This window comes from Rhea pennata, chromosome 19 (assembly GCF_028389875.1).
Source record: "Rhea pennata isolate bPtePen1 chromosome 19, bPtePen1.pri, whole genome shotgun sequence".
NCBI classification, from domain to species: Eukaryota; Metazoa; Chordata; class Aves; order Rheiformes; family Rheidae; genus Rhea; species Rhea pennata.
Window position 1 is genome coordinate 8,771,452 of NC_084681.1, and position 27,765 is coordinate 8,799,216.

The 27,765-nt window shown below is 52.1% G+C and overlaps 1 protein-coding gene across 1 annotated transcript in view; it reads left to right on the forward strand.

Annotated features, from left to right (window-relative positions):
* Positions 1-27,765, forward strand: part of MGAT5B (alpha-1,6-mannosylglycoprotein 6-beta-N-acetylglucosaminyltransferase B) — a 63,168-nt gene that overhangs the window by 1,858 nt on the left and 33,545 nt on the right. The window contains exons 2-3 of the mRNA XM_062591622.1: positions 5,924-6,036; positions 20,135-20,279. Coding sequence (XP_062447606.1) covers positions 5,924-6,036; positions 20,135-20,279 — 258 coding nt within the window. The remainder of the gene's footprint in view (positions 1-5,923; positions 6,037-20,134; positions 20,280-27,765) is intronic.

Genomic DNA, 27,765 nt, shown 5'->3' on the forward strand with positions numbered 1-27,765 from the left:
GGCATTGTCACCTCCTATGCAGCCCAGCATGGGCTTGCATGGGCTGCCCGAGTCCCGCCATAACCTGATGAGGATCAACATTGCTCCCCTAAAATCAGCATCCCACGTCAACCAATATGAATCAGTGATGACCTACCGGGAGCAGAAGATGCTGCCATGGCAGTAACCAGGGCAGGTTGTGTTAGTCAGGTCTGCGTTGCTGGCTGGGCAGAGCTGCGCCGCTCTGTAGAAACCCCTGATGTGACCCCCTGCTTAGTGTAAACTCTTGGCAGAGGTGCCATCAGCAAACACCGAGTGGGAAACTTGACCCTTTGCACCAAAATATTTAATTAATCAAGCTCTAGACACATTTAGCAAAGCAATGCAAAGCCCTCAGCTGTGCAAGTGCCTGCAGGAAATGGGAAGAAGAGCCACTATAGGAACAATTCGCTGAAACAGCCAGGGATGGCTTTGAATTCAACCTCAGCAGCACAAGAGCAGTTAGTCTGTGACAGTGCCAGATAAGGGCGAGAAGTCATTGCGGGACCGAGAGGGTCCTGGCACCAGCCAGCCCAGCTCTTGGTTTTGTGGAGCATGGGAAGTTAAAGCAGGGAGTGCGGGAAAGTTTGCCAGTGGGAAGCCAAAGCCAGGGTTTCCCTGTATCTTTAACAGTGGTTGATAACAGAAGTTACTCCACATGGCCTTCTGTTGGTGTGCAGGAAGATTCCTGTGGCTGAGCATCGTTTTGACAGCAGCAGCGCTGTGGCAGCGTAGGGCTATGAGCGAAACAAGGTTTGTGGGAGAGGGAGTATTTTTTTATTCGCTCAGCTGATGATGTTAGAAATTATAGTTCAACTTTTGGGCTCAAGGGATTTGAATCTTGAAAACTTATCTAATGAAAGATACTGTCTCTCTCCCTTGGGTTCCCCAAGCATTTTAGTAGCCTTCTCCCCGACTGGACCAGGAGCGGCCGCTTGGCGCTGCAGCACCATGGACAGCCGGCCTGTGGTTTCTGTGTCCCGGTGCCGCGTCCAAGGGCCCCCGCTCAGTTGTGTCCCACTTCATGACACAGGCCCTCCTGGCTGCATTCAGCTTTCAGTTACGCAGGCTAAAATGCTCCGTGACCGTGCCACGCGAGGGCATCATTTCCAGTTTGCAGTAAAGGCACGGCAGAATTTGGCTTTCCTCTTCTTTTGGGCACAAAGTCAGAACACAAAATTGTGAAAATTTCAATTTGGGGTAGATCTATAGAGGGAACTGGCACCAGAACTGTGCGCAGCGAGAGCACCGTGATGATGAATTAAATGTGACGTGCGGTGACAGCCAAAGCTAGCTTGCAAAGGAGATGTTATTTGGTCATTGAAGCTGTGTGATCTTCAGTGAGCGAGACTTAATTTTGGGGACAGAGGGCCCAGTGCATTTGATGGGCAGTTCTGAAGATCTGGGCCATGGTATATTTTATCAGCTTCACAGTTTTAGTTTTTTGCACAAGGAATTTACACTTGGCTGAGGCTGGGCCAAGGATTTTTATTCATCAGATCAGCACAAAGTAAAAGAGACTGGATCTTCAAACTAAGAGCAAGTCCCCGAAATCTCCTTACTCACTGGAGCATTTCTATTGAAATGGATGCCACTTCTCTCTCAGGAAAATTAATTAGGGTTAGGCTCTGATGCCTCTTTTTTAAAAAAGCGTACTGAATCTTCCCCACCGTCTCTGTAGCCCATTCAAAATCAAAGAGAATTTGTCTCCTAATAAGATGCTAGAGCACAGATCACCTTTGAGGCTCGCTCTGTTTCTTTCTTTCCTGTGTTCCACCATCACTGCTTACCAGATTATAATTATGAAGATTAAAATGCATAAACAAGGTCTTGCATAATGAGGAAGATATTATCAATAGGAAGGATGAGAGTGAAGAACAGAATCAGCTCTAATGATTTAAATGGCTGTTCCTCAGGTGATGCTTCATTGAAACATGCCTTGGGGAAGGGGTAGCAACTGGCAGGCAGGTCAGGGCCCTGGGGTGGGTTTTACACCCATGACATATCCCCAGAAAGGACCCTTGGTCCCAGGCTGAGGGACTCACCCAGGGTTATGCAGGAAGTTGGTGGCTTGACTGGGGCTTGACCTCCTGCTTCTTCAGCTTGTGCCTTCTCCACAAGGCCATTTTCATTCTCTGCCAGGGAGATGCCACAGCAAACAACTTTCCCCCATCCTGCTTTTAGGACAAATTCAGCTTCCTGATCCTGAGCTGGGATCCAGCAATGCCCTCATCACCTGCTCTGTCACATTCCTGAGTGCCAAGTCACAGATGAGAGCCTCTTCGGGACCCATCACTGCGCCACATGGCTGGGCACGGGGCCGGGCTACTGAGGGGTTGGGGAATGGGTTGGAATTAAGGTCCTCAAATCTTGGGAAACCACATTGCTTCTCAGTGTCAGAGATGCTTACCTCCTTGGCGCTCAGCTCCCTCCCAGAGCTGAGCCAAAAGGCTCTCTGCAAACCCTGCTCCGAGGTCCACTGTGGGTGCCTCTGGGACCTGGTGAGAGAGGGGGCTGAAGACGGTACTTGCGTCTCCACATGCTGAAGCAGAGGCTCAGTGGTGAGCTAGCATCTACCAGGGAGGTGGTGGCTCAAGGGCACTCAAGACTTGCCTATAAAAAGGCCTTCAAGGACATGAGCCTTGATTAGCCAAGTGTTTGATGCTTTTCATAGTCTGTTTAACCTGTTTGCCACCCCTAAAGGGCTGCTCATTCTGAAATAAAAGGGACTTTTTCTGCTTCACTCCTGAATTGTCTACATGGGGCTTTTAGGCAGTTTTAACAATCTGCTTGGATGTCCTCTCTCATGCAGATCAGCTCTCTGAATGCCTGCTGCAGGTCTGCAAAGTGTTTCACAAGTGCTAGTGCTGGGGTTCGGTGCCACTCACCATCGGACACTAGCAGAGCCCCTTGCTGCCATCTGTCTCCCTCCCTGCCCAAGGAGCCAGAGCAGGGACATGCCTCAGCCTCAGTCTCTTGGGGCAAGGAGTCTTATTTTTTGGTGTGAGGAAAGCAGAGGTGGAAGAGATGCTCCCTCCCTCCTATATGCTGCAAACCTTCCCCCTGCATGCAGGAGGCAAAGACCTCAGCTGCCTCTCCAGGCTTACCAAATTAGTGATAATGAGCAGGGTGTTGCTCTGCTCCTGGTTGAACCTGAGGTCAGCAGTTGCTTGGGAGATGCAAAGTCACTGGAAGTGTGGCCAGGTGACCTTGATCTGCTGTGAGACCCAGCTGGGAAGAGTCTATAAGTGTGAGCTGGGCAGGAGCTGTGGGGTGATGAGGTGTGGGGCTGGGTTGGTTGGTGTGGTGGGTAGGGCCTGGGCTTCTTGGAGCAAGCACCTTGCTCTGGAGTTGCCTGTATGTTGTGAGTGATGTTGTGTGGGGTGCAGGCTCAGCCCGCGCTTGCTGTGGGAGAGGCACGTTGATGCTGGTGCGGGGAAGTAGGTTGCCTGTGGGCTCCCTTGAGCGTGCTGCATCTTGCAGGGGCAGCTGAAGAGGGTTGGGGCTGTGCATGGGGGGCCTCCTGGGGACCTGCTGTGGGTGCTCCTCCAGGGAGAAAGAGCAGCCTTGGAGCTGTTTAATGCTGTACTTTCTCTCCCAAACATCTCCTGTAGGTAACAAGTGCTTCAAAGCAAGTTGCTTTATTTGCCAGCCTGTTGTAGCAGTAGATAATTGCACTGCTTGGGTGTTGTAGGCCAAGCTTACAGCTGGCTCCTAATCCTCTGCTCTTTTGGCTGCAGTATAATGATTCCGTACTGGGGTGTTGTGTTCCTTTCCAAGCCAACCTCTGGAAGAGTGTCTGCTGTACCTGGGTAGCTGTGCTGGGTTTCTGCGTGCGGCTCCAGAGCCCTGCAGATAACGCTGTTAGCTTGTCAGTGAGAGTTGCTGTTTCTTATTCTCAGTAGTTTAATTTCTTTTAGTCCAGAGATACCAAGAGGCAGAAATGCTAATGGACGTGTGGACGGGATGATGGTATCGGGCTCCCTCGCGAGCAGAGCACTCGAGCCTGTTTAAAGATGAAGCCCTTGTTGCACAAGGCTATTTGGCAGTTGTCTTTTCTCCCCTTTCTCCTTGAAATTTTCTTTCGGCTTGACTGGCTGGCTAGCCAAACCCCGCATTACTTACGCAGCTCTGGGAGCTGTTGCCCACAGCGTACAGAAACCGCTCTGCGTTTTGCTTGCATGAGTGTTGGAGAATGCTGCACCTCGAAGGAGATTTGGATGTGGCAGCAGCTCCTTTCTGAGGCTGTGGAAAATGGCCAGAAATGCTTGCTGGGTCTTGGCTCTTTCAGCGTGCGACATTCTTGTTAACAGCAGCCAAATCCTCTCTTGAAAGCGTAAGGGGACTTTTGCTCTGTTGACGGGAGCTGCATGCTGAACGACCCTGATCTGGCCCATAGTGCTCCATGCACTGAGCTCTGGGCACCTTCAAAGGTGCTTGCTGTAAAAATATCCTTTTAAAAGGAGGCGTTGCAGGGAACCATATTAGGAGGTAGTATCCCAGCACCTCGGCATGCCCCAGTCTGCTGCAAAGCCCTGGGTGCTGCTGGCCCCATGTGCTGCTTGTCAGGCCTCGCGAGTGTCCGAGCTCCTTCCTGACTTCCAGAAAATGCCCTTCAAAAGAAATTAATAAACTCTTTTTCCCTTGCCCCTCCCCTCTTGGAGAAGACACTTTGAAGCTCGCGTATGTGAACTGAGGCCTCTCTTCTGGAATGCCTTTTCCAAAATCCTTCCTGCGAGAAACCTTGCTGGACCAAGGCCTCTGCCCTTCCCCTTCCTGACCGTCCCTCTGTGTGTGGCATCCTGCCCGCTGCGTGCTTGTCTGCCGGGGAGGCTGGAAGGTCTTTGCGTTTTGCAGTAACCCACCCACTTGCCCAGGGCTCCTGCGTTCAAGCAACTTGCCCTGGAAAATGCTGCTCTGGTCAAGGCCAGTAAGAGTAACGCTGGCGGCTCTTGCACCTCTCGAAGCAAGAGGGGACACAGGAGCTCCGCTCTGCGCTACGTGCAGATCGGCATCCTGGCGCCCGTTTCCCCGTGGGAGCCAGTTTCCTGCTCTGTGGACAAAGCAAGCTGCAAGGGGAGCGCGCCCGAGCTGTGGGCTCTTGCCACTCACGCGAGTCAATCGTCACCGGCTGGGAATGGAGCTGCCACTCCCTGCGTGCAGAGCTGGGCGCCGTGACAAGCATCGGTGGCCTAGTTGCAGGGGGGAACAAAAGAATGGTTTTTTTTTTGTTTTGTTTTTTTGGGTTTTTTTTTGATTTTTGGAAAGAAAGGAAGGTACCAGGTCTCTCTCTCTGAAGAATGGGTATTGTTACTTGTAACAGCTCCTGCAATCTGCAGGGGATGTTGGGGGTTATGAGATTACATATAGCAATGCGTTGTAGCATGAGTTTTGGTTTGTCTTCAGTTTCCCACCCAAGACGTGGGACGTAGATGCCTCCTGGGGCTCTGGCCTCTAGAGCAGGTTGCAGTGATTTTGAGATGTGCCGACTGCGCTGGGTTGGAAGGTTGTTGGCAGGTGTCAGGCTGATGGAGCTTTCTGCCTCTTTCACCATGTGATTTGTGAGCGAGAGACCCTCTTTATCATGTGAATGGGCCTATGAGAGTGTGACTGAATTTGCAAGGTGCTGCCTGGTAGCCTGCAGCCCTGAGACAGCCTGGCTGAGGCCTTGGCTAGACTTAAAACAGGATGGACCATTGCTGCGGGGCCAGGGCTAGGAATGTCAACACATGTTGTTGACCAAAACCTAGCTGCTCTGTGCCTGTGTTTGGGCAGAAGCATCTGCTCGGGGCTCTCTATTAAGCATTGCTGGGGGAGCAGAAATGTGGAGGGATTTACACCCGGGGGCATTCATGGGGGCTGGTTCCTTGTTGTTCCTCCTGACTACTCTGCTTCTTTCCCACAGGATATTCGTGCTGGGCATTGGATTTTTCACTCTGTGCTTCTTAATGACGTCGCTGGGAGGGCAGTTCTCGGCCAAGCGCCTGGGGGACTCGCCCTTCACCATCCGCACTGAAGGTAAGGGCCCATGCGGGGCTGCTTGGTGCCCATGCTGTCCCTCATGTCACCTGACAGCTGCCAGGTCCGTGGTCTGGCTGCGCTGTGGGGACGTGGGGAGATTGGCTCTTGGGTGCTTGCCCTTCTCAGAGCTCTCTCTGGCTGTCCCTGCTGGTTGCAGATGTGTCAGGAAGCCAAGGTCCTGCTGGTCTTTCCTCACATGGTCTGGGGCAGTTTTGCAGCTGTGTGGCTAGGAAGTGGCTGTGTTGGCATCCAAGCCTGTGCAGGCAGAGCTGGGGCAGGTGTTGCATGTTGAAGCAGACCCTGTCTTGTAGCAGAAAACACTGGTGAGTGGAGCTGGCAGCTGTGGTGCTGGTTGTGGGCCTGTGCCTCGTCCCATGAATTGAGGATCTGGCTCTGATGCTTTGAGGGCTTTGTGTTTTTGAGAAGTTTTGGTCTGCAGGAGCTAGAAATTGTTCCCTGTTGCTGGGAAAATAAAAGGACTTTGTTTCCTAGGAGGCTCTGAAGTGTTGAAGAATATATTCCAATTTTAAAAGTTTTCTGTTAATTTTTTCTAATATGCTTTTACTGGCAAGATGTGCAGTCAGTTCAGGAGACAGCTTCCTCACCAGGAGGGAGTTGGTGTCCTCCTTTGGAGAGCTAGCTTGGCTCCTCTCTTCCAGTCAAGGCTGCAGAGGAAAGTCTCCATTTCAATCGTGAGACACTTCTGCATGTGTTCCTGTGGTCAGGATATCTGCTCCTGCAGAGGAAGACAGGCAGGAGAGGGGTGAGAGGGTACTACAGTAACACCCTGTACTTATGCCAAGTGCAGCCCCTGGGCTGGAGACCGGTGGATTAAGTCTGAATATAGGTGACATCTTGCTGCTCCTTAGTTTGGCAGTATGAGCTCTCTGTATTTTGTGGTTGATGGTGAGGCTGTTCCTGTGGGTGTTGCTGTGTCATGGTGTGGGTCTGAGCTCCCCTTGGTCAGTCAGCAGCTAGAGCAAAGTCATCAAGTTGTCTCTGGCCTTGACAGCTGAGCTTTGGAGTGAGAACTGTTGTGTGAGCCTGGATAACCACTTTGTCTCAACTTATCTTTTTTTTTTTTTTTTTTTTTTTTTTTTTAAAAAAAAAAGCTGTGGAATGAAGAATTCACAAATTCAGAGTAATTGTGTCACTTCTTACCCCTGCACTCCGTCTCAGGAGAGCCTCAGCACCCTTGGGGAGCTTGTGGTGGGAGAGAGTGGCATATGGAAGAAAGGCAGAGGGGGACTATTTTATTGTAGGACCCAGCTGGAGCAGAGAGACGGCACAAATCATGATGCAAACAGCAGACAAATGTGTTGGGAAACTTGCAGAAGTGCTGGTCCCACCCCAAAGGAGTCTCCAAAGCTGTAGTGAAACTAAGGCAAAAAGACAATTATTCAGTCTCTGTCTCCCTTATGGATGCCTTAAAGTGCAATAGCTCATCCCATCCTCATACTGGTCATCAAGTTAAGCTAGATCATGACATGCAAGACCATTGCTTTCCAGGCTTTGTGTGTCTCTTGTTTAACAGATGTAGTGTCAGCACAGTAATAACTCATCAATGAGCAAAAACATCCTTTTCCAAGCTGTCTCACCTCTGACTCATCTACACTTACTGTTTTAGGTGACTGAATCAATTTATACATTTTGGTTTAGCTTCTTGCAGCTGAGCTCTGAATTGTGGGTCAACTTGGCTTTGATTGCTGCAGCAGATGTCTGTTAAAGAGCTACCTTCCTTGCAGGTAGGGAGGGATAGATGTTTGCTCCTTCATTCCTAGGCTGAGAAGGTTGGATGTTAATTCTGGTAATTGCTGATCCTGTGCTATTAAAAAAAAAAAAAAAAAAATGGAGGAGGGAGAAAGAAGAACCCTAGGATTTTGACTCATCTAATTTTCAAGCTTTTGGCTTCTTAGGTCTGTAACTCTGGCTAAGGTAAGCACGGCTTCATTAGGAAGCTCACGAAAAACATACTGTAAAACCATTCTTTCTTCATTGGATGGGATTTGCAAGAACAAGCTATTGCTTCCAGATGATCTGCTGCAGACTTGGCTGTTATCTCTTTCTTGCTTTGGAAGATCTGGTTCATTTGTCTAATTCAGTTTTGGAAAGTGAAGGATTCTCTCTCCTGTGTGTTTTTTGTTTCCTGTTTTGTTTTTTGAAGGAGGGATGCTTTTTTGGTCTGTATTCTTTGTACCCAGGGCTTCTCAACCACAACATGAGATGCATTTTCTGTCTCTTTATCACACGATTCAGGCTGCTGAGGTTCAACCTCTCCTGTGATATCAGTGCTTAGCGTCTGGCCTTCCTGCAGAGTAACTAAGCTGCTGCAGTGTAGTTTGTATGTGATCGCGTGTGACCGAACTCACCAAAGGCAAAGCAAGACCAAGACCCCAGGGCATGTATAAGCCTGGGGTTGTTAAGGAGCCCAGAGAACTGACCAAAACCACTACAGACTCCTCTCTGTTCTCTTTGAAAGTTTTTGTTGGTTGTGGGTTCTCGGTGGGTGGAAAAAGCAAACATCACTCCCATCCTCCAGAAAGCCTGGCAGGAGGCTTCAGGGAAGGTTGTGCTGGCCGTGCTCCCCAGTGCCCTGGGGAAACCATGACCCCAGTCCACAGGTGCCTTGGTGGAAACTCCTTCCTGGGAAACTTTGAAAACATCTCTGGATGAGGCCCTGAGCAATCTAGTCTGAGCTCCGGGCTAGCTCTGCTTTGCGCAGGAAGGGCTCCGGAGAGCACTCCTGGCTGAAGCTATGCTGAGCTGGAGTGGAGGTACACTAAATGTACGTTTAACTCAATGAGGGTTGAGGGGAACAGGCACGGATATGCTTTTTATTACAATGCTGCAAAGTCTCGGTAGGTCTGTTTGAATAATAAACTGGTATTTAATTAACATGCATTATGGATCCCAAGGAAACCAAAGAAATATTGCTGGTTGTTATAGCTGCTGTTAAGTGTGCAGTGCTGCTCTGAGGAGCAGGTTAATTTGGCTGGGCTGATGAGCTGCTGATGTGAGTGATGGTGGCAATCACATTGGCATTCAGACACCTCCCGGCCCCATTTGGAGGGGTTATTTGGGTGTACCTGCTAAATTTGAATGACTACGCATGGGCTTAAGTATCTGTCTGGATGAGGTGCCTGTCCTGGGGTGTACAGCGCAGTGCGAAACCCTCGGGAGGGCAGTGGCAGTCCTGCCTGAGGAAGGAGTGCTAAATCATCCCTGCTGCTATTCTTCCCTGCATGTGCTGGCTGAAGCACTGGCTTTAGCTGGCCCTGCTGGGTGTTACTCATTAATGTATTCGTTCTGTATTGCAAGCTGGCAGCACACCTTTCCTGGACGGTCTGTGCGTGCGCTGCTCTGCTACCAGGGCTGGTGTATCTACGCAGGTGCGTTCGTGGCTCCCGAGGGCCCGCTCCCGCCGTCCTTCCTAGTGGTGATCTTGGCTCTAGTGGCATTGCGCTCTGCTTCCAGCCCCGCGGGGACATCTGTGTTTCCCTGTGTCCTAGCGAGTTGAGCTGCACCAGTGAACCTGTGTCTCTACTTGAACACTTGCGGGATCTGGGTGGTTGCAAAAAACCGCAGGGCGAAGCTCAGCACCTGACTTTAAAAGTAACTTACATCAGAGAAATCCTGTTGAGCGGTGGTCAGGTGGGAAAGGCCACTGACCTGGTGCCTGTTTAAAATCTGGTGTGTGCCGTACCGATCTCGGCTGAAGGGCTCAGCCTGAGGGATTTGCTCCAATTTCTCCCTGGGTCCGGCCCAGCCCAGCATTAAACCTTGGGAGTATTAATATGAGCTGGGTTTGCTCCCCTTGGGTGTTGTCAGCCAAATGCCGCTCTTGACCTGAATTTACCCAAAACATGCTCCAGAAGAAGGAGGGGGTGGCCGGGGTGGTGAAGGATAGCAGAAGCATGTGAGGAAAACACCGTAGACTTGCCATGAGCTTTCTTGGCTTCCAGGCTGTGTGAGCAGCGAATCAAAACCAAAATGAAGACAGATATAAGGGAAAAGCATGAAAAGGAGAAATGAGTAATGCCATAGTCCAAAACTTAATCCTGCTTTTTATTTTATTTTTATATGTGAATCCTCTTCTAGGAGACTCTCTCCAGAAACTGAGTTTATCGGTGTGTGCCAAAAATCATTCTTCACTTGAATTCTCTGCTTGATGATTTGATGCTGCAGAGGCTTTGCATCTTAACAATAAATGAAAAACCTTCTGAAATGCAGGTTATTTATCCTAATCTGCTACTGTCAAGTAAATACAGACAAAGGTTCCTTTGTTTTGAAATGCCTACCAAGAGAATTTGTTCTGCAAACAAATATCCAGATAAAAAAGAAAATAGACAAGTCTAAATTTCGAATGTAGGAGAAACTTTGGGAACAGCTCCAGACTCAAGAGATCCAGTTTTCTTTAACCTTTTCTCCCATGTTAGAATTTGAAAAGGTTTTTTTCTTTTGTTTTTTTTTCCCTAGGTATCTTTGTTTTGTTTTACTGCTGGTGTACAGCTGCCTTGAGGCAGGGTACTGGTCTTAAAAATAACCTAAAATGCTCCGCATTTTAGGGCAGAAATTTAATGGTGAGAACTTGTGATGCAATTGCTGGGGGAAATGGCCAGCAGTCCCTCTGCCTTGGTGGTGGCAGCTGTGTGCGTGCTGGGTCCCAACCTGGTTTTCTGGGGTGATATATAGCCAGCTGGTGGAGCTTGCTGCTACAGGGGATTAGTGATGAAAAATAGGTTATTAAGTGTTAAAACACGATTAGGTATGGTCTGGAATATTACCTGCAACTGCTGTGGCTAGTTTAAACACTAAAAGACTTCTGATCTTCCTGTTGTTGATTCCAGTACATGAGTATAATGTGCTGGAGAAATTTGCTCTGGAGCTCAGCGCTGCAGGCTCAGGGGACGTATGACAGTTTTGATTTCCCCAAATGGCCAGAGCTGACCACTGCCCTAGCTGCAGTTTGCTGGTTCGTATATGGTGCTACCTTGAGAGATCTGGCTCATGTTCAGCTGACCTCGGTAGTACTTAGATACAAGTACTTCAAGTGCTTCCTATTCTTGTCAGTGCTCTTCTGGTCTGTGTGCTGGAAGAGCATTTTTCCTGCTGATATCTATGAATCTGGAAACTGTTGAGAGATCTCTGGGCTATCTGCTGAGCACCAGAGTTGCGTGTTTACTGATTCTGTTCCCATAACTGTGTTTTCAACCCATTTTCAAGTGTTTCCTGTCTGGCTGATGCTCAGCTTGAGAAACTCAACACCTGCCTCTTTCCCTAAAATGAGCTCTCAGCAGCATCCCCAGATGGTTTCCTGTTAGTGACCGCAATTGGGCTACTTGTTTTCTCAACTGCTGTGGGGACAGGAGAAGCAGGAAGGGCAAGGAGCTAAGCAGGGCTGGTTTCAGAACAAGTTAGAAAATGCATGCGAGCAGTATGGCTTTTACAAGCACATGCAGTGTTTGGCCTGGAGTTACCCTGAAATCCAGGAGGCTGGAGCAAAGCCCCCGTGGGCGACTCTTCCCTAGGTCTGCGGTGTAGCAGAAGTCAGAAGGTGCATGTGTGACTCCCTGTGGACTGCACCTAATGGCTTGATCTTGCTAGGGCAACTGAGTGCAAGACCTGGGCTGTTTGAAATGAAGCTCTGCTGAGCATGGAAAGTGCTTTCCACAGATACCGCAGGTGGCCCTGGAGGCACTACACCATGCAAAAATTGTCATCTCTGTGGAATTAGGAAGAATTTTCATCTCTGCAATCAACTATGAAAGGAGAAGACTTTTCTGTCCTCTTCCTTGTCTCCAGGGAACTTTCTCCTAGGTCTTTCTCTAATGTGCAGAAACCCACAAGCAAGACCTTAAGCCTAGTTTTATGAAGGGCAAGGGCAGAGCAGGGTTGTGTGCGGTACAGGTGGCGAGAAAGCAACACTTTTTCTGCAAAAACCTCTGAGACCTTTTGTCATTAGCTTTCACTTTGCATAGGAATGAAAAACAAAATTTGAAAAGGTGTTGGAGAAATGCTGCTGGGGTAGCCGCTCTTGTTAGGGTGAAGCAGTTAAAGTATCTTGCCTTGCGTTCAAGCTATGCTTAAGTCCAAGCAATGCTACTTTCCTGGGGTTTCTGAACGGCTCTGGCTTATGTTGGGATACAAGGCTCTTGAGAGAGGTTAAACAGACGACAGCCAAGGCAATTTGTGCTGGAAATGCTACTTAATGGTATTTGGCAGAAAGCTTGGTCTGCTCTCTCAAAACTCAGTGCCCCTTCTGGTTTACCACTGCAGAAGTGCTCTGCTTCTAAGGCAGTTGTTGCTTGCTCCAGTTCCTAGAGTCTCACCTGCTTAGAGCAATTTCCTCCATCAATGAGTGCACAAGTGGAGGGAGATTGTTCGGGGCTGTGCAGAGCAGCAGAATATTTTGGAGTTCGTGGTTTTTATTTCTCTCTAGAGCGGAATGTTAGTGGAGGAGGATGGGAGGTGGAGGACAGGGAATTGTGCTATTGAAAATGTTGAAAGTTGCTTAAGGTTTTGTAGGGCATCTTCACTGTTTCAGAGTCATAGTACTGTGAAATGATGGGATCTCACGTTAGCTCAGTTCTTTGAATGGTTCCCTGAGGAGTGGAGCAGAGAGGCCAACTGGAAATGTGTGAACATACCTGATCTTCTAAGATGGGTCTGTTGCTCTCGCTTTTGTCTATGCTGGTTCTTCTGCTGCTCCGACCGTATCCTGGCTGGATTAGCATGGTTAGATACCATCTTCGTTTCTTCTCACGAAGATGCAGAAAGGTCAAGCTCAGAATTGCTAACAGTCAGAGCGAGCCTGAGTAACTGTCCTCCCTTGCGGTCAGCTGTGCTCAGGGGGAAGGAGGAAGCCTGTTCCGAATCTGGTCCCCAGTTACTCTGTCCAGGAGCCGACGTACAGCCACTATATTGCCTTCCTGTTGCCCCGAAGGAGCCTGTGCCGTGCCGCGAGGACCAGGTGTGCTGCCTCCTCCAAGGACCTGTCTCGCGGTGTGGGACCCAGGACAGCCTTGCGAAGCAGAAGTCGAAGCTGTGCCCGTGAGCAGGCGCGTGTGCTGCTGCTGGACTGCTAACAAGCTGCCTGCAGAACAAACGTGCCACGTGTAGGTAACCTTTGCGGAGGCTGCGGCAGGTCTCCTTGAAGGTGGAGGTGATTATGAGGTTGACTGGTGTAAGCAGTCTTGGCCGTTCCCTTCCCCTCCTCTACGGCTCGGGGCAGTGCGGGTGGGCACTGAGTTTTTTCCAGGCTTGATGTGCCCTGACACATCTCAGGCAGGGGCTGGTGGCATGCGAGAGTGATGGGCAGCCTGTCTAGGTGATTTAATTGGGCTCAGCGTTGAAGGTCTCCTCTCATTCCCTACTTTCTGGCAGAGCATGCAATTCTTTTGACAGGAGCTTGGATTGAGACCAGTGGGAGGGAGGAAGAAAAAACCCAAAAGTTGCTTTGTGGGTTTGATGGCCTCGTTTCCTATCTGACAGGTCTGGGCTGCTCTCTGGAGAAGGCACTTGGGCACGAGAGCTTGGTCTGCAGCCTCTCTGGGAAGCAATGCACAGATCTGCCCTTCCAGGAGTGCTGGTTTCCTCTGGTTTGGTCTTGTGGCCATTAATGCACAGTGAAGGCAAGGGGAGATCTACCTGTGCAATCTTGTGTACCCAAGTGACAGGGGCAGGGACCACGCAAGCCCTGCACGGGGCCGATTCTGCTGCGCGAGCTCAGCGCTGATCGTTCCCCGTCTTGCTGCGAGGGAGTTCAGATGTTCTCCAGGGCCGTTTTGTCATTTGATGCTGTTTGCCAAGCAAGTGCGAGTGTCTGCCGCGGTGTTTAAGCCCTTGTCAGGAGGTGTTTGCACTGTGAGCTTGTCTCGCTGGAATCGCGCAGGGCAGCGGCCGGGGTGCTGGGGACTGGCAGTACAAGCTGAGAGGTGAGGCTGTTCTCACCGACACGCGTGCTCTGAATTCAGAATTTGCCTATTGCAAAGCTCTCTGTAAAGGCAGCAGGAGGTTTCCCTGTCCCCATCCTCCTCCTCCTCCGGTGCTGCTCATGGAGGCTGAGGATGGGATTGGTGGCCAAGGTGGGGAGTCTGCGGGAGGGTTTCTCTGGGGCCTCCAACATCCTGCAGCTGCCGCAGTGATGCGTTTCCAGCATCGCTGTTGCTGTACCAGCCTGAAGTCGCCTTTTCTGCAGCTCCAAGCAGCCGCGGAGGCTCTTGCTGTTTTGAAGACACGTTGCCAAGTCTCGTTTCGCTAGGAGCAGCCACGTGATGCCGGGAGGAGGCTGCCCGGTTTGGGCCCCGACTGGCTGGCGAGCGCCGGCCTCGGTCGCTCCGGGGCTCTCGTGCGAGGCTGCCGGGCTCTCGCCGGCCCGGCGCTCCCCGCGCTGATGCCGGCGTCCCGGCAGTGTGGGAACGGCCCTCCCTCCGTTCCTCCCGCGACTCCAAACGGCACGATGCCCCTCTGGGGGCTTAAACCCGGCGGCCCCGAGCCCGGGCAGGGCCGCTCGTGCTGCCGAGGGCACGGCGGCGCGGCAGCCTCGTCCTCCGGGGTGTCTCGGAGCAGCTCCGGCCGCCTTGCCGCAGGAGCGCCGCCGGTGCCCCTTCCCCGGCTGGCTCCTGCGCCGTCCCCTGCAGCTGTGCGGCCTTTTATTATTTTTTTTTTCCTCCTTTTTCCTCCTCCTTCCGTAGCTCAGAGTCGTATGGTGTTTCCATCAACTTTTGTGATGAGCAAACGGCCCACTGGGGCCAGGAGGGATGTTAGTGGCTCTTTATGCTTTTATTACCCCCTTCGCTCCTGAATCAAAGTTCACCCGGAGCCGGGGAGGCAGGCAGGTACTCCAGAAAACAGAACTAGCGCAGCGGGAACTGTAGCAGCCGCTGTAAAAGCTGTTTTCTCCCACTGATTTATTTGTTGCTCTGGCCTAAATGAGGGACTAGGGCTCAGTTTAGTTTGGGCAGAGATTAGGCAAGGCTCTGCTGATGCCCCCAGCTCCTGCGGGCTGCTGGCCCAGGGGGAGGCTTTTGGAGGAAGAGGAGGATTTGTTTCCCCTCTCCCCCCCACCCCCAATGAAGTGGCAAGGTGCCTGGCAGTTATTTGGCCAGTAGTTTTGGCTGAAACAAAGATGATCAGTTGGAAGTGCTAAATTAGTGAGTTCTGCTTCTGAAGCGTATTTGGGGATGCTTGTAGACCAGACTGGGAGCTCTAGTGTGAGACATGAGGAGGAGGAATGGGGCTTTGGGGTCTCCTGCAGCAGCACAGCGGGGGGGGGGGGGGGGCACCAGGTCTGAATTTTTCCCCTGCCTGTGGAATTTGAGCTGGTTTCCCACCACTGCCACTCTCCCTGCACCTTTGGTCTGGGCTCTCCTGAGGCTGTCAGGGGTTTTGCTGAGCCCCCAGGTGTGAGATTACAGCTGGTCCCCACTGCACTTCCCAAAATCAGAGCCTCCTGTTTGAATCCTTGCTTGGAGCTGGAGATGGGATGCCTGAAACCAGGGTTTGGCTTCAGGGCTGTGGTGGCCCTTCTTCTCCTTGAGCCTGGTGGTCCCTTTTACCCCTTAAAGCAGCTGACACTCCTAGGGTTTATGGAAAAATGCATCCCTGGAGGTGGGAGGGGGTGGGTTGTTGTGAGTTCCCCCTGCCCCTTCTCTCCACTGCAAAACATCAAATGAGAGAAGTTCAATTTTTTTAATTGCTTTGGTTTAGCTGCTGTAAGAAACTGTTTGGCAAAGCTCAGGCTCCTCTGCTGCCACTGCCCATATGCCCCTCCCGGCTCTGGAGCGTCAGCTGAGAACCGACTTCTGTCGTCACCTCGGTTTTGACAGAATTGCAGAGTGGGTAAGGTTGGAAGGGACCTCTGGAGATCATCTAGTCTGACCCCCTTGCTCAGCAGGGTCATCTAGAGCATGCTAGACAGGGTTGCATCCAGGCAGGCCTTGAAGATCTCCAGAGAAGGAGACTCCACAACCTGATCTCCCTGCTGTTGCCCATTTTCCCAAGTCAGGCCAATGATTTTTCTTTGCCTGGTCTCCGTGTTTTCTGAGATGTCGTCCTGGTGCTCAGCCCTTGCTGTAATGTAGAGTCCTTGGGGTGTCAGCTCCTACTAGTGCAGCTTCCCCTGGGCCAGCAGTGCCGGAAGGAATCGTTACACGGTTGCTGTTCGGTGGCTGTTGGGAAAAGAAACGGCAGGGTAAAATCCAGACACCCTTGGAGCGATGCTTGTGCTGCAGAAAGCATGGGCGAAGGCAGGTGCTTGGCTTGGCTGGGGGGCAGGATGATGCTCTGAGCTGGCCCTGCGTCAGGGGTCCCAGCTACAAAACTGGACCCCTGAAGCCGTCCAGCCCAAGACGGGGTGTAGAGCTGTGCCCCTGGGAGCCCCGGCATCCTCCGGGCCAGGGACTGGCTCCCGGCGGCAGCTGCCCTCCGGCCACCCCTGCCCTGAAGCCCGTGTGTTTTAGGAAGTGATTTTGGATCAGTGTTAATCCCGCGGTTCAAAAGAGCCTCCCCTGCGGCGCGAAGTGTTTGGAGTGCTGCAGAGTAACTTAATGCAATTTAAAATAGCACTGACTGACAATGCAGGAACAACTAAAAATACCCTGCCAGGGTGTTTCTGAGTGAAAGGGGGAGGGGGAGAATCAGGAGTGAAAAATAGAGAGCAGCACCATAGCCCTGAAGTGCAGCTCATGCGTTTTCTTCTCCTCCCTGTCCCATCTTGTGGGGCTGCTGGGGAGCAAAGGAGACAACCTAGCTCGTTTGGGGGCTGACGTGACCGTCCCCGTCACCCACGGAGCGGGGGTCCCCCCTCTGGTCGAGGTGTCGGGGCGGGGAGGGGGCGGGAAACAGCCCTGCGCTCTCCGGTGCGGTAATGAAATACTCCCACCTGTATTTATAAGTGCCTGTTTGTGTTGCTCAGCTTCCTGCCTTTTCTTATTTGTATGGAAATAGAGAGCGAACGGGTGTTAGCGCGGCGAGATGTGTGTGTGTGTGTGTGTATATATATATATACACACATATGTGTATATATACACACACACATATATATATATGAATAAATACATACATATGTGTATATATATATATATGTATATAGCTGCGGTCTGGTGTTGCAGAATTGCGGCTGAGGCGGCGCGGGGAAGGCGGAGGCTCCGCGGGAGGACGCAGCGCGCCGCTCCGGCCCCGGGACCCGCGGGGTCCCGTCCCCGGGGAAGGGCGCGGAGGCGGCGGCTCGGGGCTCCTCCGAGGGCGCCTTGACGGCGCGCGGCCCTGCTCCGTTTGCGCTCTTGGCTCCGGCGTGCCGCCTAAGCCGATCCGCCTTTGCCTGGTTTAAAAATAAAACTAGTAACCTGGTGAGTCTCGATAGGGGAAGTAAAGAGAGGAGCCGGCGCGGGGTGCCCGGCGCTGCGGGCACGGCGGCCCCGACCGTCCGCCCGCGTTGCCCTTTCGAGGGGTTTAAGTAGGGTTGTCCTTTAGAGGAGGAAAAACAAAGCAAAGCAAACGGTGCTTTAGACTGGAATTAATTCAGCTGGTATTTGCAACGGACATAAGTAATATCGTGCCGGCTCTGAGCAAATTCCCGTCTTCTACCGGAGCGTCCGGCTGTTACGCGGCAGCCGGGCGGGAGGCGACTTATGTCGGGAGAGGGGGCAAAAAGCAGCAACGAATCGGCCGCGTTACCAACGGCGGCGACGTGCTGCGGAATTGCATTTTAAACGTCAGAGGGACGTTTTGCCGCTGCTCTGCGGAGACCCGGGCCGAGTCACCTCTGTTGCCTGCAACGCTGCTTTTTCGGCTGCTTTCTGCTCCTTTTTTTTCGGGCGGTTCGTGCCTGGTGCTGAACCTCAGCATTGCACCAAGTCTGTGCCCGCAGCAAAACTCGCCGGCACGTCCTTCCCGGCTCCCATTTCTGGAGGTTTCGGTGTCGAATAAACACGCTGGATGGGGCGTTTGCCTGGAGATGTGTCCTCTCAAACAAGGCATTTTGAAGACAAGTGTATCATTAGTGAATTCTTTAGGGTTTCGCCCCATCCAGATTTGAACATATCAGCTCTTGACTATTCCCCTGGTTTCGTGGAGAAACTATTTTTTCTGCCAATAGACATCACCCTTAGGGGATGGTTTCTTGCTTTTTTTTCCCTGATTTCATCCAATTACTTAGCTGTACGCTCTTCTGAAGCACCATAAATAATTCTCCTCCCTCTGCTGTGTTTACCAGCATGTCTCGTGAAATCCGGTAAGATATGATTGATTGCAATCATTATTTCATAGTGCTGCTATGAAAACCTCTGTCAGGTTCAGTGATTGCCTTGAAAGAGTGTCTGCCACTCAAGAAAACTGTCAAAAACCTGTCATACGTTAGCAAACTCCAATTAATCTGTTGAGCAGTTTTACTTGTGTCGTCTTTTCCATCATTGCTGATTATCAAGGGTAATTAGCAGCTCTTTTTGCTGCGTTTTTTTTTTTTTAAAAAAAGTTACTTGCACAACTATTTAGCTGGGTTTCCATGCTACTGAGCTGCGTTTGGGTTTATGCTCTGCAGAGCTATTTTCCACTCTCTTGAGGATCTTTGTCCCTGGCTTTATGGGCTTGCAAGTCCCCGGAGTTACGCAGGAGCCCTCGATCCCAGCGTGTGGGTGTCCAGGGAGGCCTGGCTGGAGCTCGCCGGTTTGTGCTGCAAAATGCCATTACCCATTGGGGCAAAGTGATTTGTTTTATCTCTTTCTGTGACCTACCGTAGGAGTTGCTGGCTCCTGCCCGGCTGTCAGGCAGCCGAGCAGCGCTTCTGTGGGTGCCCGGGACTCCGCTTCAGGTTGGCAAATTAATCCTGGCTCTTGTGGTTTTTTTTTATATATATATATATATATATTTTCTAGAAAAACCATCACTTCAGCACTTTTTCCTCCTTGCTCTTGGTTTTAATGAGGCACACTTTCCAAGAGATGTAATAATCATTGCCAAAAATGTCAAATCGCTCTTGTTATCTTTCTTGAGCTTCTGGAACAGCAACAACAACAAGAGGGGAGGAAAAAAAAAAAAAACTCTCCAGCAACAAGAAAAATAGGTGTTGATGAGGAAAGGCCTCAAAATTCATCTTTAAGGGCTTGGGGGAGGGGGTGAGGATGAGGAGATGTGTCCTGTGACAGCTCTGCTTTCCGGCAGGGAGAAGTCCTCGCTGCAAAGACAACCTAGCGAAGGGTGTGGGGTGTTTTGTTTGGGGTTTTTTTTTTTTTTTTTTTTTAATCCCTTGGGATTTGTTTTCTGTATTGGAGGACTTTACTCGCTTTTTGACAGCGAAGCGCCGTGGATCTGCTCCCGAGCCTCGCCGGGCCGTGGGGACCTGGTGCTGAGCGCACCGCTGGGTGCCCAGCGTGCAGAGCACGTGAGGTCGCCGGCTGACTCCTTCCAGCCTGGGGCGGGGAGCCCTGCCTCGCTCCGTGCCTCGGTTTCCCTCGCCATCTGCGCCGGGGAAAATTAATGCTCGCTCGTGCGGGGAGGAAGGGAGCGATAAAAGCCTCCGCGCTCGCCGGGCTGACGCGTTGGCCGACTTGTGCCGACGCACAAGTGGGCAGGGAAGGGTCTCGTCTGTGACAGGAGCGTCCTGCGCCCCGGGAGGATGTGCGGGGGGGGGAGGGGACACACTGCGTATTTGTGCTGTTTCTCATGCTTTTCCCTAAACATCCCCTAAAGGCTGTGGTCAAAGACAGGATGCTGGGCTAGGTGGGTCTTTGTTTGAAATAAAAATAAAATAAATGAAAAGATGCTTAATGACAAGCTATTTGCTTAGTGTTGAAGAGAGCTCGGTTTCCCGTAAGCGCTCGGGACGAGCGCGATGGACCCGGTGGACGCGCCAAGGTTTTCCGCCTGGAGAAGCGGGTCGGGTGCTGGACCCGGGGCTGAAGCTAGTCGACAGCCAGCGGTTGCCCAGCGGAGAAGTTGGAGCCACCCGGCTAAGTCAGGGGAGGGGGGCGGCGGGTGGCAGGGCACCCGGGAGGTGCCCAAGGCCCCGGGGCCGGGGCGGAAGCGGCGCGGCGCGGCGGGGGACCCGTCTCTCGCCTGGCCCGTGACGCTGTCTCGCTCGCTCTTTGTGTGGCTGCAGTGATGGGCGCGCTGGAGTCCCGCGGGGTGCTGCGCAAGATGAGCGACATGCTGGAGGTGCTGATGAAGAGGATGGACGTCCTGGCCAGGCTGGAGAACAGCAGCGACTTCCACAAAGGGGACGAAGCGCGCTTCCCTCCGGACAGGTCAGTCGGGCGCGGGGCCGGGCAGAGCAAAACCCCCGGGGCGTCGCGCGGCGGCAGGAGCCCCGGGCTGGGGGCGCGCGACGCCCCCCAGGGCTCGGGCCTTTTGCTGTTGGGGAAATCTTTCAGTTGAGGATTTCTGAAATTCCTTTGCTCCCTCCTCTGCTGTTTCCTCCCCGCGCCGGGAGGGGAGACGCGCAGCTCCTTGTGCTCGTCCGCGCTCGGCCCGTCCCCTCTGAACGCAGGTGCGGGCTCCTTCGGAGCTAAACCTTGGTGCAGTTAACCACAAATAACTGAGTGGTGGCTGTTAAGGAGATTGCACGTGCTAGCAAAGCGTGTGTGTTTGATCAAAAAAAAAAAAAATATATATATATATATAATTTGCCCAAGATCTTGGGAAGCATTGTAAGAGGAGTCGAGTCTGGGTCTCCTGCAATGCTGCCGCTGAGCCACCAGCTCCCTTCTCTCCCCCTCTTCCTTTCTTTTCCTATCCATCCTCCTTTTCCCAAAACGCAAAGATCAGGCAAAAGCAGCCGCTGAGGCGCTGTTTGAAATCCAGGGCTGATACGTTCAGGCAGGGCTTCAAACGAATTGCCGGCAAGCTGCCCGGCCCCGAAGCGCTGGCGGTGCGGGCCTGGTGCTCCTGGCTCCCCCGGGGCAGTATCCTGCATCCATCTCGCGGGCTGCTGCCTTGGGAGGTGTCATCAGGACCTCAAATCGTGATGTGCTGATTTTACTAAAGAGACATTTACTTTTGCTTAGAGAGGCTTTAAGCTTTTACTAATACTAATTTTGCTGTCACTTCGAGGCCTGTAAAACCTGTAACTAAAGCAAATAGAGCGGCAGAGATTTTTTTTTTCTTTAAATAGTGCTTTAGACCAATTTTGCAGTGCTGGAAAAGCGCCCGCGCCCAGGCGGAGCTGCGGGCGGCAGGCCGGAGGGCTCGCGGGAGCAGCGGCTGGCGGGGACGCGAGGAGCGACGGTCTCCGCTGCCCCGCGGCGCCGAGCTGGCTCCCGCGGCAGCCCGGCGTTGTCCCGCGCGTGGCTGCGTTCGCCAGCAGCCCAGGGGCTTTCTGTCCCCGCGTTTTCTGTATCGTTTCCATTTTACCTCCCTTGCTTTCCTTACGAGTCTCTCTTGCCCCTACCGTGGGAAATAACAGCACGTGAGCCTGTGATTTAGGGCTGTACTGAACTGCTTGCACCTGCCTGTTAAGGCAGTACAGGCAACCTGCGAGCTCGTGGTCTTGCCTTTTAAGTAACGTAATTTTAACCATTCTAAAATGTAATTTACCTCTCTGTAATGGAAGGTGCTGGGAATTTCAGCATCACGAGGCTGTCTGATGCTCGCACGCGTAAGCAGGACTGCAGCGATGCTGGAGGGGAATGGGCATGACTATTAATGCTGGTGGCCGGATGGCGCTCGCTTACACTTGATGATTTTCTTGGCCACTCTTGTGAAAAAAGAACCAGTAATTTCAGGTTACAGTAATTCCTATGCATCAGCAGCCAAGAGACGGACTTAAAAGCATTTGCGTGAACTGGCAGTGATTGCTTAGGATAGGAATATTGCGTTTCAGATTGGTTTATGATACCCAGCATCCCTGCAGGAGCCATGGAGCTGGTCACTGCAGACAGGTCCGGGTGGTCGCGGTCCCCTTGGCCAGTCGAGTGGGTTTTGGTGACCCGTGGCGAGGGAGTCCCCACCACGGCTGCCTTGCGGTGGGCAGGCCGCCCAGCGTGGGGCTCTCGCTGTTTTTGCAGTTGGTGCTTTGCTGGTTGTGACGGAGGAGAAAGGCGCGTGCTGGTGCCTGCAGGGGAGGGCAGCAGCCGGCTAAAGCTCCGCGGCTCCTACACTGCCCACGTGATGGCAGCGGGCGGGAAAGCAGACCAGAAAGCAAACGATGCGGGGCAGTCGCTTCTCATGCCTGTATAATCTCCTCATTTTTATCCAGCCTTTGGATCCAAAGGGCTGGATTCAGGTCAAGTTCCTGGTGCAAAGTGTCTCCAGAGGAGGAAGCGCCGTCGCTGGGGAGTCTCCTGGGTACGGCCCTCCGGGGGTGCACGCTCCCTCTCCAGGCTGGGCTCCCGGGCGCGTGTCCGGCTTGATGCAGGGGGAATCGCTGGCAGATGCAGCTAGCAAAGGCTGTGGGCAGCCCAGGCTCCCGACTTCCCCCATAGAAACCTGTTTTATTTATTTGTTTTATTCCCCTGTGGCTCTCTTCAGCTTGGTACCTGACTCACGTACTTGCTTAGTATCTGAGTTTACCCACCAGCTGAATATTGGATTAATACAGTGATCCTTAGTGAAGTGCCAGCAGCGTTTGCAAGCACTTCCTAAGCGTTTCTTAATGCCTCCCGCCTCCCCGGAGCCTCAGCAGGGGTCTGCGCCGGGGCCGCCGCAGCCTCCCGCGCCGTTACGTCCCCGCTGCCCAGCCCTGGGTGAAGCGAGCTGGGGCGATCCGGACTGCAGCTAGGACAAAACCTCGATGCTGCATCAAGAAACCGTCCGTGGGAGGATAACGGGCTGCTTCTGCCTCGTGGATCTCCAGCGACCGACTTGAAGCCGTCAGCAAAAGGCAATACAATTAAACGGGGGACGATTTCAAAGGGATTTCTTTTTTTAATTTAAAGCTTTTTTTTTTTTTTTTTCCTTTCTAGTTAGCACGACTGCTGTGTTCGTCTCCCAGCGCAGCAAAGCCGCGAGCGCGGCTGGCTGCAGTTCCACCTGGGCGAGCGTGGGTTATTTCTTGGTTTCACAAAGTGCTCTTCCGCTTACTGCCGGATCCCAAACGAAATCGTAAGGATGTGGGTTTTGCGGAGCAGCTCCCGAAGGAGCCGGAGCCCTCAATGTGCTCTGTGAAATATCCGTGTAATCAATCGCTTCCCGCTCCCCGCGGAAGCGCGGCCGCCTCCGGGGCGCTCACGTCCGCGCCTCTACTTGGCCCGGAGGTGAGAGGTGGTTTTTCCTCTTGGAAAGTACAAGGAGCGACTTAAATAAGCGGAGTGCGATTAATTACCTGCCTTGGAAAGCCTCTGCGCTGGCAGGGCCGAGGGCTTTATCCTGCCTGGAGTTGTTCCAGGATCTTTCTTAGCAGAAGCCTTTGCCTGCGTCTCTGCTCCCTTTCGGCTCTCGCCGGACCTCGACTTGGCTCGTGCTGCCCTGGGATTAACAGACCCGTTAGTCGAACGCAACCCTTGCGGCTCGCTGGCGGGACGGGAGTTGGGAGCGCCTGGGAAGCCTCCTGGAGAGCTGCTCGCTGGGCAAGGGGAGCGCTGGCTCGCAGCGGAGGAGCCCGCGCGCCGCTGGAAAGCGCTTGGAGCGGGGGCACCGGGGGGGGGGGGGGGAAGCGGCGGATCCAGGTCGGCCCGGGGAAGTGTGATGCGGCTTATGCCGCTGTATCTTGTAGGGACCTGGATAGCAGTCTGGGGGCAGAAACGGCTGTTTTGGCTGCCCTTCCTTCGGGGAGCCCCTCGGTGCGGCAGCCCGCCTCAGTTTCCCCGGCGGGGTGAAGCTCCGCGTTTTCCTGCCTTCGGGTTCGCCGCCTTCCCGTTTGCCCCGTGACGTGAAGCAGATCGGAGGCCGTTGACCCTCTGTCTTGCTTATATGTTGTTGGTGAATTCCTTGCTGTATGTGGGGTGTGTGCGAGTTATTTGTTATGGGTCCGTGATGCTGGCTTTGATTGGAAAATTGGTCAATTTTTTTCAAGAACAGATCTTATTTTTCCCCAAATTTATTGGCGGCTTGCTGAAATGGCAGAGTTTTCCCGCAGGGTATGCAACCCCTGGCTTTCTGTTTGATCCTGTAAATACATTTGTGTGAGAAACTTTGTCCAATGTAAATTGAAATTAAAATGAATTGAACTACTTTAGTGAGTAAAATGCCCGGGTATTTATTATACGCTCTGTCATTGGGACAGCTTGGATTAGTCACGTGCCAAGGTTTCCTTTCCAAGGTTTGCTGAAAGCAACTCTTAGCGTTGGAGGAGTTTGGAAATGAGTCTGCCCGTGCATCATCCAATATTTGCCTAAACTGAGTTTCCGAGGAACGTGCCCCTCCTGAAGCGCGTTTTCTAGGATATTTGCCCAATATGAATTCAGAAAGAGTGCAACCGCAGCCAGAGCGAAGGCAGGTCTTCATTCAAATATTCATGGAGAAGAGATTGAGTTGTTTGTCTCAGCCCTGAGATATAATAGAAGAGATTGCAGAATACAGAAATACCAGAAATTATATTTGAAGCGTGCACTGTTTTGCAATTTTTCTTTTTTTAATACAATTGACTGCATGGAGCTGCTGGCGAAGCATAAAAGCGCTTTCCAGTTGGACGGGGCCTTTTCTGATGTGGGTCCGAGGGAAGTTGCAGAGACGGGTGGAGCAGCTGTATCCGAGTTCTAGCACCAGGAAACTGAGGCATGGAGGGGCCAGAAAGAACATCAGGTCTGTGCAGGGGAGGGAGAGGCGAGCAGGGAGCCTGTCCTGCCTCCAGACCCGGAGCCTCAGCGCCGGGGTTCTGCCACTGCTTTCTGCCGCGTTGGAGGTGACGATTGCAGCGGCGTGTTGCGTGGTTGCCCCACATTGTCTGTCCTTCCCTGCCTTTTTTTCTCTGCGATACTGCTATAAATTTCCAGTGAGGTGGTAGCAATCCTCCCCAGGGGTCCCAGCCTCGGTGGTGCCCGCGTGCTCCGTGCTCAGCTCCCGTTTGCCTTGCTCCCTGCCAGCCTCCGGTAAAACCGAGCAAGTGCTTGTCTATCCAGACTTAGGGTAATAGCTCTGGTGCTGGAGTTTATGAGGATTAAAAACAAGATTACAAGTCAAATGAGCACAATGAGCAGCTGATCCTCATGAACGGGGCACTGACCGGTGGCCGCTGCATCTCCTGCACTGATTCTTGTTGTCCGCTGGGATGTCAAGGACTGGTAACTTGGTGTTAGGGAGAGCACTGACTGCCAGGTGAAGCCCTCAAGGGCCCTGGGCTTCTCCTCCTGCTTTCTCCTCCTGCCCTTGCTTGCAGTCTGGGGTCCTTGATTCTTCTCAGTGCTGGGATGTAAGGATTGCAAGGATCATTTCCTCTTTGTGGTTGCGTGTATGAGCCTGGAGGGGTGCAAAGAGATGGGCAGAAGGACATGGATCCCAAGGGAGTTTTGCCTCCAGCATTGATGATGATCCTCGTCCACCAGAGGAGCAATCACACTGTCTTTCCAGAGCTCGAAATGGCCTTTTTCATTTCCCAGCTCTCGGTGTCCTCCAGGACCCCTCAGCTTTGCTCCTAGGGCCCAGCTCCACGCTTGTCCTGTCCAGTTTAGTGACGTGGCACGATAGGGACTCACGGCTCTGCTTTCCCCTGCGTGGGTGACCCAGCTGCTGCCATACCAGGAGCCACGGGGATGGGACCGACCTTTTTTTGGGGAAGGGCATCTGACCGCACTGCCTCGGATGCTGCTTCCCCGGCCACGGGGCAGCAGCTAGCGCAGAGTGCGGCGAGTCAGGGCGCCCCGACTGTGGTCCTCGCCGCTCTGCTCTTCATCCCGCCTCGTGCCTTGGGGCACGACAAACCTTTAAAAAGGCGAATGGCAGCACAGACATCGTAATGAGAAAGTTGAAATCGTCTGGTAGACCGCTCTGTGCGGATGGTGCATTTGTGATATGTTATCTTCAAAACATCTGCTTTCCTCTGTTTGTATTGGTCTTTCCAAAGTCACGGCTTTCAGCTGTTAATAGCAAGAAATATAGGATGAGCACGCAGATATGTTTAGGGCTTGTATTATGAAGACAACGCACAAATAGAAAGAGATTCATCTTTTCATAATGCCCCTTTTATAAAAGGCAATAAAAATACAGTGCCTTGTAAAGGGATAAGCAGGCTGAGCCTGAGCTGCTGCTGCAGGCCTGGGGACAAGAGACACAGCGAAGGGAACCGAATTAATGCATAAAAAAAGTAAAAGAAAACTCAACCTCCAGCTACATTATATGCCAAATGATCTGCCAATGGGGAAAGATATATCTTAATAGCAGTTTTTGAAACAAGATGAATACTGTATATGGTGCATTATAAGCCACACTGTGATCTGAATCTTAATCAAGATGGGGAAATATAAATCTGAAAATAATAAAGACGAAATCAATATTGATGGTTAGAAGTAAGAGTGCTATATTTGCTGTAGTAAACGGTTTTAAGGTCCCAGGGAAAAAATTGTTCTAGAAAACCTATGGCAATTTACTTTAGTTTCAATACCTGGCACAGCCCCAGCCTATTTTGGTGCCATTTATATTGTCACTGTAGAAAAATTAAAAACAACAACAACAAGGGACAAAAGCACGTTGCTGCTGCCTGTGCTGGAAATGAGTTCCTCTTCCAGCAGCGCCGGCGTTCCAGCTAAAACAGAGTGAAGCTTTTCTGTACGGGCAGCATGCGAAGGATGCCAGCTCTCGCGCTGCCTGCCGTAGGTGTCGGTATTTAAGGGAAGACCCCTTGTCGCTAATGCAGAGGTTGCTTTGCGTCGCGGCGGCCGCGTGTAGTGGCGTTAGGGTCCCGTGCGTGAAACCCCTGTGCGCGAACGCCGGGCGGTAGCTGAAGGTCTCTCCGTGGGCGCCAGCGGGAGCCTGCAGCGGGGAGTCCCTCTGCTGAACGCCGCAGTGCCGACGCATCGTTTACCTCCTGCAGGTACCCGCGTCCTAAGTGAGGTTTAATGAGTCTGCAGCTCTGCGCTGATTCTCTGCACGGGCTGATTTTCGTGCTGGATAAACGGTTGATGATCTCGTTCCCATTTTTGGATAATGAGGAAGGGCATTGAAATATTTCCATTCTGCTAGCTATCATTTGGCAGAATAAGCCACTTACCTTGTCCTTCCCAGTGTTTCCAATTACTAAGGATAGGGCATCAGATTCTGGTGAGCTACATAAAACCATTTTGTGTTTGAGGTTTTGCTTTAAGTATCTTATTTTCCTGTCCTCTGTCCAGGTGACAAACCATTTGAATGATAGTACCAGTAACTTATGCTTAACCCTCTTGTCATCTCTGATACCATAAATGACGTGCTCAAGTCGTATCCTGCTGCCCAGCAATGTGAATGCAGAAACCTGCCTTGGTGCTGCCCGCGTTAGCAAGAAAGCCGGGGCCCAGCAGCACTCCCGGCATGGGAGTGCGGCTTTACACGCTGGCTGCTTGCTCCAAAGGGATGTTTTCAATGGGAAGGATCCAAGACAGATGGTTTTTGTGTCGCTTTCCACCTCCAAAATAGCAGAAGGGAGTGTAACATTCTCTCGATTTGATTCTGGTGACTTCAGTTTTCATTTCCCCATTGGTAACCCTTCTGTGGTTTGTGGAAAGCCTCGCAGCGCTGACGTGATGTGGTGCTTGTGTTCCAAAGAACTCAAAATGTTACCTGACTGCGATGATCGAACGTATGTTTTGTATCAAAGGGCTCTGTTCTGAAATCTTTTTGATAAGGGAACATCTGTAGCTTGCAAGAGCCGGGCAAGCCAATGTAAAT